This window comes from Arabidopsis lyrata (assembly GCF_000004255.2).
Source record: "Arabidopsis lyrata subsp. lyrata unplaced genomic scaffold ARALYscaffold_7, whole genome shotgun sequence".
In the NCBI taxonomy this organism is placed as follows: Eukaryota; Viridiplantae; Streptophyta; class Magnoliopsida; order Brassicales; family Brassicaceae; genus Arabidopsis; species Arabidopsis lyrata.
Window position 1 is genome coordinate 11,877,915 of NW_003302549.1, and position 15,503 is coordinate 11,893,417.

Below are 15,503 nucleotides of genomic sequence, written 5' to 3' on the forward strand. Positions count from 1 at the left end.
AATTGCTTCAGATGCTGACACATATCTACAATTTTGAATAATAAACAAATCCATTTCAGGATCCAGACTGACCAATCACAGAAATAAACTGAGAAAGAGCAAAATTAGGATACAATACCTGCAATCAAAATAATCTTTTATTTCATTCTTCTTTTTCTCCTCTGGTAATGGTTCTGATCCATTAGCTGTTTGATTTACGTGTGAGCCATTATCTGTTGGTGGTGGCTTGACAGGCTCCACAACAAATGCTAACTTATCTGGGCCTTTATTTATATACTTGAATAAGTATTTAATAGACCCAGTTTGATTACACCATTCAACGTTAATGTGAGCACCATACCTAACTGATAGTTTTTTATTGTATGGAACGACATACCTATTATCACATTTAATTCCACATTTCTCAACATAGTGGTCAGAGCGCCTTCTTCTATAGATAGGAAAACCATCAGCGCCTACCCTGGTGATATCCTCAAATTTTTTAGGATACGATTTAGAACACTGGCCATCCACCATACATGGAGAACTCATATTTGCTGCACCACATGGGCCATGAATCATTGAATTACTAACAACCTCATAAAGCTCTGGTTCTGTTTCTTTATCTGGAATCTCAGCAGATATCATCCTGTCAATATCGCTTGCTGTTGGAAGTTTGCTTTTAGCATCCATGAATAAAAGAATGTGAGCATGTGGAAGGCCTCTTTTCTGGAATTCTACAGTATACATAGCTGCATAACATAGAATATAGTGTGAAAATATTGAAATAGTCTCAGTTTATTGTCACAGAATTGGAAGTAGTCAGACAACTTACATGCGACAGTCTTTCCAAGCATCTTCTTTTCTGTTAGATCGTTCATCAGAGAATCCAACTTGATTTTGAATATCCTAGCAACAATGTCTGGCCTATCCTCAGCAGTTAACCCTCTAGCTGTGACATATCTTGTTATCTCAGGCCACTTAGGGTTACATGTAAACGTGATGAATAAATCCGGGAAACCATAATGTTTACATATGGCCATAGCATCATAATAACTCTGAACCATATACCTTGGACCACCAGTAAAAGATGCTGGAATCAAAATCTGATTTCCTTCTTCTTCCATATTTGTTACACCAGAGTCAGCAGCTTCTTTTAGTGAGTTTGCATTCTCACATCTAAGCTTAGACTGATTGAACCTTATGTAGGATAGACGATTTGATTCAATAGTGGTGTAAGCGTCACAAAGAAACTGCTGAAACAACCTCTTCGACAGTAGAAGAGTATGGCACTCACCTGGCCTCTCCTGAATACGGAATGCAAACCACTGACGCATACTAATACACTTATTCTTCTTCTGGTTATTACCCTTATAACATTTCTCTATACCTGGGGTGTAACCATCTTCACCATAGCAGAAAATCAGAGGATACTGAAGAGCCAGATAAGAAATATGAATCTGGCTAATCCTGGTTAGGTGGCCTGTAGTCCTTTCTTGAAGAACTATATCACGGTTTGGCATACCTTCTGTAAAGTCTCCTGGGATTAACGCTGCAACCTCCGAAGTCGTAGGCATGCTGTAAGTCCTTCCATCAGCACCTTTACGACCAGAGCATATCCTCATATGAAATGGTTGGGGATTAACTACCCCAAATCTTTCCTTGGCAATTCTAAAATTCTTGACATAAGGATTAACTTCATTGAGCATTTTCATAATGGCTTCAATTGTCTCTTTGTTCAGTATATCCTTGCTTCCTCTTCTAGATGATTCTTTCCCCTTGCTACATTAAAAAAAAAAAAGATGCCCATGATTGAGTATACCACAACATAGAAATACATAAGAATTGAATAAGCCTGTTAAGTAGAAATAATACTAACCCAATAACAGTTGCTCTGTTATCTACTTCATTCTCAGTATCTACTATATAGAGTTGTGAATACTTCGCATAATCACCTTCTGCAGGTTTCAAACTGCCTATCAAATGATAGTTACCTCCTTGTAAACGAAACATGCTTGGACCTTTACCCTTAGGTATAGACTTATCTACTTTCCCACCTAGTGAGGTCATTGCGAAAACCATATTCCATATTCTCAAGTGCTTTCTGTAATTCCTACTTTGAGGATCTTTCCCAGTCAGAAGTTTCTTGATCAATTCTGGTGACTCTTTAAGAAAAGGCAGCTTAACAGAACCTTGACCACAACATAGTGTAAATGTAGGCTCTGTCGTTTTAACTTTTTTGTTTATTCTTTCAGCATTCCACATCAATGCACCACAATACTTACACGAGTAAGTAGGGTCACCATGATCAAGATAAGCTGAAAAACATAAATATGTTTCTCATAAGTTTCATATTCAGAATTACCAAAAATTAAAAAAAGTACTGGGAAGGGATAGAAAATTTACTTATTGGTTTGTTTTTCTTTTTTGATTTTCTTTTCTTTTTTCTTTTCGGAGGCACATTTCCTTCATGTGTTTCTTGCTGAACAAACTCAATAGATGATCTTGCCAAATCATTGGTATGAGATGAGACTTCAGTTATGTGTGACATCATTTCAATCTGTTCCTCGTCAGAAACTGACATTTCATTGTTATCGACTACTTCATCTTCACCTTCACTGCAACTAAGATCATAGCTTTGAGCTAGTGTCTCATCTTCACTGACATTACCAAACTCAGGATCATCATACATTTCATCATCTTGGCTATAATCACTATCTTCATTATCTATTACTTGAGTTGTATTCTGACCTTGAGAATACAAAACAGGAAAATAGGTTAAGACATGCCTCTTAATTACATTTTGTTTCCAAGCGAAAAACAATACAGTAAAGACTGTTACCTTTAGATGAAGAAGAGGTATCTGCATTTGTAAAATCAATATCTAAGTTTTTCCTTGGCAAATTTATTCTATGAGAAACAAAGCTTGATGTCTGGAGGTTGGTTATACATGATGGATTTCCAGTGTATTGAACACCTACAACAGATATTAAACTTATTACTTATACAATATACTTCTCTATTTAAAACATTATCATACCATAATTGTTGTAAAAATTATTCATATGTGGAATTTAATTAATCTAACCACCTATTCTCTTTGGTGTTACAGAAGGTGGAGGCATTATTGGAGTTGTAGGTGTTCTGCTAAAAAGACTCTGGCTTGTATTAGTCATGGCGCTTAATCCAGATGGAGTTAACAATGGGTTAGGTCTGGTGTAAGGAGAGCAAGGTTTGGACATTTTTCCACGAAGTGAACCTGTTTTAAAACTCATCAAGATTTAGAGATAAAGGTATTTTTTATTTATCTTTGATGAGAATGAAAACAAAATAATTGTAAATGAAAACTTGTCTATAGAAACTAACCTTGATTCTTACTGTTCTGTTTTGCAGATGAAGATGTATTAGCATCTGCAGAGTTCTCAATGGGGCTAACTTGTGGGTCTGGAAGGTTAGTAATATCTCTAAAAGCACTACCAAACGCTGTACTAAGAGGGACAGAACCATTCCTGATAATTTCTCGATTAAACTGAGAAATGTTCCTTAGTCTAGTGTAAGGCTCATTTCCTCGATTACGTTTTGGTGGATTAGACTCAGGAACATTATTTTCTGTTGGAGATAGAGGTTTTTTTTTCATATTTTAGTCTAAGAATGTCTATAGATGATTAGACTACTTGGTAACTATATAAAGGAGATTAAGGTCTAAATAGAAAGCATTTTGATATCTGTAGATTGACTATTATTGTTAAATGATTGTCTGTTGCCAAAGATATAGGAACTAAGATATGTTATTTTCTATAAGTAATGAATGAGAACCTTTAGATAATATGCGGAATATACCAAACTATAAGATTGATTCCGTGATTATAGTGATTATTGTTGTAATTATAAGATTACTAACTATATTTTTTGTATCAGGAAAGATAGCAATGAAATATTCTTGCTATTCACAAACAATAGCACATAAGGAAGATGGACTATTCAAATAAGGTAAACTGAACAAAACTGATAGTTTAGCAAATATCTCAAAACTTGTTAATTTATCTAATGAAATTATTACTTTGATACAGTAATTATATATTTTATTGATCATATACTAAAACTTACTATAAAACAAATAACCATTAGAGTAGATTAATTAGATAAACATTAAATTCAAATAAAGGATAAAGCAGTTGATAGTCAAAAGAAACTTAAAACAAACTTGTCTTCATAAACATAAAACAATAGAGAACCGAGAAAGTATTTTTGTAATAATAAAACAACCGCAGCCACTGGTAGAACCAAACTTAGCTTCCCATCATCACACTTCCAACTTCATTCCAACATCCTGAACATCATCTTGTTGTTCTGCAAAGCCACGGCTGTTTCAAAAAAGAGAAACATTACTTAATCCAATCAGTAATCATAGCATTTGATTACTTATTTAACTTCTGATAGGTAACAACTTACATGTATCTCGGAATGTCCAAATCAGGAAAGGTTGGATCAAGAAAAAGCCTTGAACAACCATACTCACTCATCAAACAGTTTTGACCTATTAAAACATGTTAATAGTTACCAGTTAGAGTTATTGTCTAATGTATTTGACAGTTATATATAGTTTAGAGGAAATAACTAACCTTCAAACTCAGCAACCCTCCAAAAACGCAGGACAATGACAACTGGGTCATAATTGTATGTCACAGAAGTTATTTTCCTAAACCATTTAGTCACAAACGCCTGACAGGACCTACCCTTTGCAACACAGATTGTTTTCCTACCCCTACATGATCACAGATTCAATGCATTCAATACCACATCGCCAATACAGATACTAATTTGAGATATCTATTAAAATAAAACTTACATGTCATCCTTGATTTCGACAACAACAAATCTGGCTTCATAGTCTGTCTCTCCTTGACGACAAACAAATGGAAATCTTTGAATAGCAGAGACACTCGAGACCACACCAATAGCATCTGAAAACAAATTTCAAATATACTTAACTAAAGTCAGAATAAAGCAAAGTTTTACTAATTTTCAATCAAGAAATAAATATACTTGAACCTGACACATGTTGCTTATCCTCTAATCCAGCATACTCAACTTCATCAGAATGAATGAAGTTCCAGAAATTTCCATTACATCTAGGAGACACAGGCCACATAGTGGTAGGCCATATACACTCTAGTGCAAAACGATTCCAGGAGTACTTAACAGGTTTAGTAGATGGTACCACATGGAAGTCAGCCATGTAGTACCAGTGACCCTCCTTGAGACCTGGCCGGAAATTGTATAAGTAGTTTCCAGGAGGGATAAATGCATCAATCTGATTGGCCTAGGCATATAAGAAGAACTAAATAGTAAGTTTTCTCTGTGAAGATTCAAACAAATTAGTAAATCTGTGACTTAAGAAACAGAGGTTCAATAGAAGAAATTTTCTAACCTTTTCATCAGTCAGAATCATAATCGTAGGTTCATCAATAGCGTCTATACCTTGATTCCAGATAGATAAAATCTTCACGTACAAAGTCCATCTAGGTCTTTGCAGGTTGAGATCGGAAATGTAGTCAATAGTACCCATTAGAATCACAGAAAGTGTAAGTTTTTCTCTGTTTTTTTTTATAGAGAAGGTTAGGTTTCTGAATAAAACTAAAGGTTAAGTCTGAGTATTTATAGAATCGTGTAGAGATGTCAATGAATAGATTCAATTTCCTATATAAAATAGATATTATATATTGTAAATCATTGAAACCGTTTGAGATAAGTAAAGTTAGATATAATATATCAAGGAAACTGAATCGTTAGCCTGTAAAAGATCTTTATTCAATATTATAGTAATGATTATATAAAACTGTGCTTTCCATATTACGATTTCCAAGAATTTCCATCATTGTTTATAATAGAGATTTCGTGTAGCAAACATAAGGATGTTATAGCGGTTCTGCTTTAGGTTTTGAGGTCTAATGATTATATTTCAATAACTGAGTAAGACAACGGTACAGTAGACAGAAATTGAATCAGGTTTATTAGAGGAGATTAACCAAAAAATCAAACTGAAACATCAATTAAAAACCAAAGTAAAAAACCAACAAATGTCTAACAATGAAATTTTTAAAAACTTGGAATTATGATAATTCCTTATTGCTTAGCAAACAGGTGCTAGATCACTATTTCTCTTTTTTGATCTTCATTCCAACTGCTTTAGCCACATGCCTAGTCTCCTTCTTATCAGTCACAGGAAGATCACCACTGTCTTGAACACCATTTCCTTTGTTGCTTTCAATCTTGACATTCTCTACCTTCACAACTTCAGAGATCTTGTCAGGAACTCCATTTTGAGACAGACCATTCTCCTCAAATTCTAGTTCTGACTTCTGTAAGTCTTTAGGCTCGATGCACACCTTCTTAGAACTGGAGGATTGCTCTGACTCAGACAGATTAGGAGCATAAACACGCTTGGAAGATGGAGTAGATGAGTCAGACGTGTCTTGACTCATTGTTAACATGAGACACTGAATATAGAGATTATCAGTAGGAGAGATAGTTGATATAATTTTAAGGAGATTAGATAGTTAAAAAATGTTACCTGATCTCCAGAAACAATTGAGGCAGGATTAACCAATTGTTCAGATTCCTCAAGGACATCTTCTTGCAAGAGTCCATCTTTGTTTAGGATTCTTGAAACCTTGAAAGAATCCTTACCATCCCAAATGTTTTCTTTCTCAACACATAGTAGAAAGAGAAAGGTCTTGCCAACCAAATTCCTTATTACGTCAGGCAAATCATTAGGGTCCTCAATCTACATAAGGAAATTAGTACTTATCAGTTGAATGTTTCATATATATCAATTACATATATAATTCACATAATAGAATGTTACCTCATTGAATGATCCACCTAGCAATGATGCGGCAGTTTCACCAACAATTTCTGAGCATATACTGTCAAACAAAAGACATTTTGTTTCACCAGTGTTATCCATTACCTTAACATATAGCATGTACCTTCAATAAGAGAAGTCATATTAGTAATTATTTCAAAGAAAAAACACAAACTTATAAATATGCATTATTATCAGATTAAGAAAAGAAGTCTCACTTTGCTACAACATTAGTGACAGCATTCCTGCAGACGTCACACCAAAACTTTGGCTTTTGTTTCTTCATGGAAGCAGTATTCACTCCAGAATGAATGTGAGTGACCTTTTTATTACAGTTACGGCAACTAAAGTAATACCAAGCCCAATCTGTATCAATTCCATAGATTGTGCAGATAACTCTAGCCTTTCCAATCTACAGGGTATAGGTAATTAATGAGATTTCACACACTAAAGTAGATAACAATGCTATATGAATAACTCAAACAAATACAAACCTCTGTTGAGTTAAAAAGATCTGATATTGTCTTCCTTTCAAACTGAAGACAATCATCATCCTTATTCACTGTAACCATCTGGAACTTAGGAACACTTTTACGGAAAGTTAAGGCTAGACCATCAGAGGGGAGACTGTTAATAGAAAAAACAAAGAATGTAATTTTCAGTCAGTTATAATAAAACTATAAGTTTAGAGTAGTTTAAAAAATAAACTTATACGCTCTGGTGAAAGCTTCAATCTCAGGGAAAGGTGGATTGATGTGAACTTGTGAGGCATCAAAGGAATTAGAGAGACTCCTAACACCTAGAAAGAAAACAGGAACAATTGTCAAATAAAACTTTATTCATTACAAAACCTTAGGTTGAAATAGTAATATACCTTTGTATGCCTTAATCTTTGCAAATCTGATAACACAGATCACCATGATTCCATCAGCTGCTTGGCATGCTTGAAACATTTTTTCAGCAAAAGCCCCCCAGAGTGTGCATGACATCCTATCATCACTGCAGTAGAAAACATGTAATCAAATATTAGATCATATCAAATCTCGTTCTATAAATTCTCAGGTTACTTAATAATAAAACAACCATATCAGATCACTCACTGTTCATCACGCAACTCAAAGTCAAGCTTAGTGGTTGGCTTGTTATTAGCTTCAAGGACCTCTAGCTCACCAATATTCACCACTTGACCCATGACATCTATATTTGGTTCACAACAGTACATTTAGTATATACATAAATTAACAGAATTGATTTAAGACATGAGAATGTATATTTTAGAGCATTACATACCAATCAACATGTAAGGATTTAAATCGCCATTCTGTATTCTGCTAAACCTTGCCAGAGTTAAGTAGCTTGAATCAGAGACAATGTCAGACCGTGTCACAGTAGTGCCATTCACAAAGGACATCTTGTATAGATGACCGGTTGGTCTGAATTGCCCTGCTGCATGAGTAAGTGTAAAATGTTCAATGAACTTCCACTCATTCACTTGTAGGCTGTTAACATATTTAGCAACCAAATCCTTCTTCACAGAAGCATGAATCTTGACACCCTGTTTTAATAATGAAGTAGAATTAGAGTTAGGTTTATAGATGTTGCTCATGTATAGAAATATAAAATGCTACTCTCTGATATATTGTTGTTTTACCTGTGAATCAGCGAGGACCAACTCAAGGGTTTCACCTGTGTTGTTGGTATACTGGCGCCAAGAATGGAGCACCTTAACCTGGACACGCCAAGATGTCTTGTATGGTCTGATATCTCTTAACATTGCAAATTGGGAAGCCATTGGTGAAGGTAAATAAAGAAAATTTTATTATCTGATATATTGCTATTTGGAAATGAGAGATTGTGTGAATAGAGACGATGGGAATGAGCGGCTATTTATATAGTTTGAATTAGTAGGTTCCATTAGGTTTAGGCGAATCTTAAAAAATCCTTGATGATCAAGGATTAAATATATTGTGTGATCTTAATTATTGGAATAAAAGAGAATATGCTAGGTTTATTGCCGCGAGAATATAGATGAAATCTTTTCTCTATTAACTATTTTCCAACTCAATAAGATCATTCGGAGATACATGCTTCAGTTGATAGAAAGAAATGATAAATGGAGTAGTTACTATTGCGTTTTAATAGGGAAGAATAGATATGCTATGAATGTTTGCTTCTTTATTGGTGTAACTGCAAATATTTCGTGTATCTTTAACTGAGATTGAATTGAGAAACTTAATCATTTTGCCATGAATGTAGGTCAAAGCAACTAAGGAAAGATTTGATGACTCAAAATCGGAGCAAAAAATCAAATTAGGCAAGATCCGAGATTCTCCTAATCGGGTCGAAATCAATTAATTCCGGGTCATAATTTTGACCCGATTTGGGTACCCCAAAAACTGCTGCAAAAATGTATAGTAGATACTGATTAAGATATGGATTCGGTTTTAGTTTGAGTTATTTCATGTATATTAGCTAGGCGTAACTATTTTGGAACGGGAAACCTATCCCGTCATGTATCTGTTATAAATTCTTCGTCCCTTAACCCGTCTCGTATACTTGAAATAAAAATATTATGGTCCTGTGTCCATCATAAATAGAATATGTGTAATTGAAAATGTACGTGTAGGGTTATGTGTGTAAACAAATTTATTTTATGTAGTGCTCATAACTCGAACTCATACCAGTTGAGTATTTAGTTTGATTTTTAATTTATATTCCTCTCCCATCTCGTCATGTAATCTTAAAATCCTCCATTGATAAAACTTTTTAAACTATAGTGTTTTAATTTTGAATTAAAATGATATTTTTATTTGTATTTTTGATATACAATAATCTATTAGGATTGGTTTAGATAAAATGTAAGTTGGATATCAAATCTTAGTTTTTCAATTTTCATTGGTTAATAATTTTTTTGAAATTAATTTAATATTTTCGTCCATAATTAATAAGAGAGAGAAAGTGAGTTTAATTTTTTGGAAACTAATAATTACTTAAAATAATTTTACTATATTTTATTTAAATATATTATTTGTGATTATCTATTGTACCCTTAATGAATTTATTTAAAAAGACTAAAAACCAATGGCATCTTATGTAATATTGTATCTTTCATAAGGTTATTTAATATCTAGTGATTCCCAATTAATAATATTGATATTTGTTTTAATCAGTTTTTTTATATAACGTTTTACTCGCTATAAATAATTCAATGACCATTTGCGTTTTCATAAATATCTTGGAGAAGTATTATTCCCAAAAAAAAAAAAAATCTTGGAGATTAATGGCTAAAACATTTCGGTGCAGATATCCAAACATTTCCGTTTCTTGCTCTCAACGTCCCAAAAAATATATGAAATTTAAGCAATATATATTCGTTCGGATGCTGACTTCATATTTTGAAGTATAAACGTAGAGTTAGAAGTTTGATTGTAGATTGAATCTTGCTAGTTTTTTTTTTTAATTTTATTTAAATTGTAAATAATCTTTACTAATCTATACTATTAATTGAGAATCATTCTAATTTAAATAACCTTATAAAGTGTAAGATATTACAAAGATTGCCATTAGTTTTTAGTGTTTTTAAATAACTTCATTAAGGGTACAATAGTAATCACAAAATTAATATATTTAAATTAAAAATTGTTTAATTCTTTTAAATAATTATTAATTTCCAAAAAATTAAACTAACTTTTTCTCTCCTATTAATTATAAACGAAAATTTGAAATTAATTTTAAAAAAATTCTTAACCAATGAAAATTGAAAAACTAAGATTTGATATCTCACTAAGATTTTATCTAAACCAATCGTAATAGACTATTCTATATCAAAAATAAAAAGAAAAATAATATCATTTTAATTCAAAATTAAAAACACTATCGTTTAAAAGATTTATCAATGGAGGACTTTAAGATTGAATTTAAAATTTCATAAGAAAATTAAATACAAATATTTTAAGATTCAATTTTGTTATAATATTTTCACAAATTTTAAAATATAAAACACAATTTTTTTCACAATTTCTAAAATTAGATATTAGATATTAACAACTATTTATATTTACTATGAAATAAACTCAAATAATAATAAATTTAAAGTAATTATCATTATAGCCTTCCACTAAAAAAAAAACGCTTGAACACGTCACTTATTCAACATCACTTATGTAAATGACGTAAAATTGAAAAATGGATGGATATTAATAACAGTTACTTAGAGTTAATTAACTTCACGTCAGCCCATGAGACGTTAGTTTTATAACTAACGCAAGCTTTTTTAAGTCACTAAAAACTGACGTAAACCATATACATAATTGACGCCACATGCCGTGTTTTTTTGTAGTGTTCGTTTAGAGCAAGTTTGATAAATATCTAAACAATAGATTGTATATATATATTAATTACCAAAACAAAAAAATTACCAAAAAAAAATAGATTGTATATATTAATTTCTAAATTATTTTGCGATTTATTTTTTGTTTTTCAACCGGATCTTCCTTAAATAAATCCCTAATATATTGCACACAGTTTTCAAATAATGTAAACTAATTATATATTTTGAATTCAAAACAAATTATGCAGCAATAGCATATCCCTTTTAGAGATGTATTTCAAATTTTTATTTTTAGTCCAAAAATCAAATTAATTATGATTAAACAATAAAAAGAAGAATATGCAATATTTAGCTAAGAAAAGAAAGATTAATAAATTTGATAAAATATATTCGTAACTTTAGCAACATATATATTAATCTGCAAAACTCACAGTATGTATTGTATCATATTTAAAAGTAAACTCACTGGGTTCATGGCAATGGCGGAAACTTCTCAAGTTGAGACCATTAGCCTCTGAGTTTATACATCGTGAAATCGGTGATGGCAGCACCACTTTCTTCTGGCTTGATAAATGGCTCCCCATGGGACGGCTGCTGGATATCTTGGGGACAACAGCTCAGTTGGGAATCCCTAAATACGCTAAAGTTTATGAGGTGGTGGATGCGTCGGGGTGGCGATTTCGCAGGTGTCGGAACAGAGCTGCACAGGATATAATCCAACATATACGGGGTCTCAAGGCGCCAACAAGTGAAGCGGGCAGGGATGTGGTTCTCTGGAGACACTCACCTGATGATTTCCGGCCAATTTACACGGCTGCTGCTACATGGGAGCAACTGCGAACCCGTGGAACAACAACGGATTGGTGTAAGGTTGTATGGTTCCCGCAAAATGTTCCTCGATTTGCTTTTATCACCTGGTTAGCAATCAGAGATAGACTCACCACAGGGTCACGAATGAGAGCATGGGGTGATAGCCAAGCCTGCCTTTTCTGTGCCGAACCTGAGGAAACACGCGACCATCTGTTTTTTGCGTGTCCCTATTCATTTATGGTGTGGATTCATGTTGCAGGAGACCTTTTAAGGACTGCACCAGATCCTGACTGGACGGAGACAATTCAGCGGCTAGTAAAACATTCGTTTGAGAGGTATGATTCCATTCTCATTCGGTTGTGCTTCCAAGCTACTGTGTATTACGTATGGAAAGAGCGAAATGAGAGGAGACACAATACGCATCACCGAACACATTTCCAACTCGCTCGCACGATTGAGAGGGTAATAAAAACTCGGATCATGTCGCTGAGGTACTTTGAAAGGAAGAATTTACGAGGGCTGATGCAAAGATGGTTCAGCTCACGTACGACTCAATAGGGGCTGTTGCTCTGTTTTTCAAACTTGGTTTTGCTCTGTTTTTGAAATCGTTTTTAACTCTGTTTTGGTGAAGCACCACTATGTCATACCACTCTGATACTCTATATTAATTTAACATTTCATCAAAAAAAAAAAAAAAGTAAGCAAACAAGAATTTGGAACATGATTTTAATGGAATAAAATGAGAATAGAAATTACGAGACGGGATAGCAGGAGAACATAAATTAAAAAATCAAACTAAATACACAACTGGTATGAGTTCAGGTTATGAGCACTATATAAAATAAATTTGTTTACATACTGTACGTAAGTTTTCAGTTACACATATTCTATTTATGCCGGATACTGGACCGTCATATTTTTATTTTACGTATACGATACGGGTTATGGGACTAAGAATTTATGACATATACATGACGGGATAGGTTTCCCGTTCCAAAATACCTACGCCTAGCTAATATACATGAAATATAACCAAACTCAAACCGAATCTATATCCTATTTAACACATATAATCAAACTATTAGAAATGTTTTGATTAGTTTAGAAAATAAAAAAAGTAACATCATTTAACTTTTGCAACTAAATTATATCTTAGTTTTATCTTAAATATAATTTCGCACGTACGTGTAGGTCAGGATCTTAAAATATAACTATGCACTAACTCAATTAAATTTCGTTCATTACTCTAATTATATAATATTTATACTATTATAAAATTCACTAACACAACAAAATATTTTATATTTTTAAAATCTATATAACAATTTATATAAAAATATTTCTGCACGTAGGTGTGAATCCAAATCTAATACACTAAAATATATATCATAGAAACAACGAAATAATCTATATTGAATGAAAATTTGTTAGAATTTTTTTTAAAATATGAAACCCCGCACGTATGTGCGGGTCAAGATATCTAGTTAATATTATAAGAGATGACTTTTAACCTTCACAACGAGCAAATGTAAACGGTTTCACTGAAGATTTGATAAATGACAAATCTACGTATCACAAAGATTTGCAATAAACAATTTTACATCCATTACATTCACGATGAACAGTTTTATTTTTTGTATACGAGACGGCGAGACCACCAAGAACGATTATACCTACCCGATACTAAAATAATAAAAGTTTTTTTTTGATAAATTTGCCTACATTAATCTACAATAATTACATACGATAGTAATCAAATTTCATATATTAATTCCAAACCCAATCCAACTCTCCATTAGTACGATATTGTCCGCTTTAGACTCAATGGCCAAGTCCCCACGAATTCGGTTTTGAGTTCCTTCCCAAAATACTCTCATAATAATTAGAGTTAGACTTCACTTATATATTAGAATATTATGTTTTAATCTTTCCGATATGCGACGTTGGTTTGTCTTCCAACAATATCTAATATTAAAACATTTAATCTTGGCCAACTACTCTACCAATGGTATATAGTGTTGATTTTTTAGATATAAAATTAAAATTTTTGTAATCATGAGATTTGTTTTTAGAAATTTCATTGAAATTTTGTTAGACTATTTATTGGTATATATACATTTCTATATTATTGAAACAAACAATTAATATATTAATAATAAAATCCGTGCAGGTGTTCGAGAGTGACAAACCCCCGGGCCCAATGTATATATATCCAACATACGAAAATTGTTCTCTATATGCGTACAAGGCCACAGGCATACAACATTTGTGTGGATAAAAATATTTTGGATGTACAACGTTGGGCAAACTATGAAGCCGAGAATTAAGCACTATGACAAAGTACAAAACTATCAATACAAAACATAAGGGACCTTTTTAGTCACGTAAGGGACCTTTTTAATTACGTGATGTAATTTGAATCTAGTACTTCGTACAATTGCCATATTTTTTGGACAGTGTCTCATTTTCCACATATATTAGATCCATAAAAACCGGCTGAAATCTAGGAATAGTATATGTGTTTTTGGCTCAAAGTTTTCAATACATTCATGTCAAATTTCATATTTTTTCGAACGGTTGAATCTATTTTTCAGAGAAAAATCTCGATTGCTTACAATAACGGTGAGCATATATATGTAAGCTGGTTTCGAGTAATGTTTTTTTTTAATTCGACCTGGATTATAAACCGAATTATCTTCTAATTCAACGGGTCACTAGGTCGACCGCATGTCAATAGAATAATAAAATTTCTAAATACCATTTTATATTATGTTTCATAAAAAGAAAACTTAAACAAACAAAAACACCGTGATGTAAATCGCCAATGATGAAATAAACTAGTGCATCACATCAACCATTCTTGGTTGTTTTTAGTTATTTGCATCACCACTTCGTTTCTTTTCTTCGAGCGGTATAGTAAAATCTTCATCAAAATCCAAATAATTACAATAACATATTTTACCTAATATATTATATAAAATTAAAAATTAATCAATATTTTCAAATACGACAGGTTGAACCAGTAATATCGAATTGGGGGGTTTGGGGGGGGGGGGGGGTGTTTAGCTGAACTTCTTTTGGGTTTATAATTAACGGATTATAGCATTAGACCCAAAACGATCCCAAACAATGTTATCATTACTTCGTCTAATTCCATTAGCTGTTATACTTCTGTTGAGTGGATGGACTGAAATTGTTTTATGATTTATGCTTTTATGTTATTATCTTTTTGCCATGGGACAATTTGCATAGGTTTATAAATCTAAAACATTTTCATTTTTAATGAAATATTTACATATTTAGCAAACAAAGTAATATGTAATCAGTCATATCTTATCATCTATTATATTTGTTCTCACAATGTTTAGTGACCAAATCTTATCTAATTGACATTACTCGAGACCAAGACATCTTTTCTCTCAACACCAACCAATTTTTAGTACTCAACATGACATACACCTCTTTAACTTATAATAAAAAAAAAATCTTCTTAAATTTATTTTGGATCAATGAAAA

General features: G+C 32.5%; 1 protein-coding gene across 1 annotated transcript; it reads right to left on the reverse strand.

The window, feature by feature from the left end:
• Window positions 1-7,449: 7,449 nt before the first annotated feature.
• Window positions 7,450-8,625, reverse strand: LOC110226181. The gene is made up of 5 exons (XM_021016904.1): window positions 8,499-8,625; window positions 8,138-8,402; window positions 7,948-8,044; window positions 7,722-7,846; window positions 7,450-7,646 (listed from the first exon to the last, which is right to left on the reverse strand). The coding sequence occupies exons 1-5, from the start codon at window positions 8,619-8,621 to the stop codon at window positions 7,543-7,545; spliced, it is 714 nt and encodes a 237-aa protein (XP_020872563.1). The 5' UTR covers window positions 8,622-8,625; the 3' UTR covers window positions 7,450-7,542.
• Window positions 8,626-15,503: the final 6,878 nt, after the last annotated feature.

Bases quoted from the DNA above. Each gene is read 5' to 3' on its own strand.
- LOC110226181 (XM_021016904.1), bottom strand. From the start codon at position 8,621: ATGTTAAGAGATATCAGACCATACAAGACATCTTGGCGTGTCCAGGTT. The intron at 8,403-8,498 runs GTAAAACAACAA...TTATTAAAACAG, and splicing joins TGGTCCTCGCTGATTCACAG to GGTGTCAAGATTCATGCTTC. The intron at 8,045-8,137 runs GTATGTAATGCT...AACCAAATATAG, and splicing joins AAATCCTTACATGTTGATTG to ATGTCATGGGTCAAGTGGTG.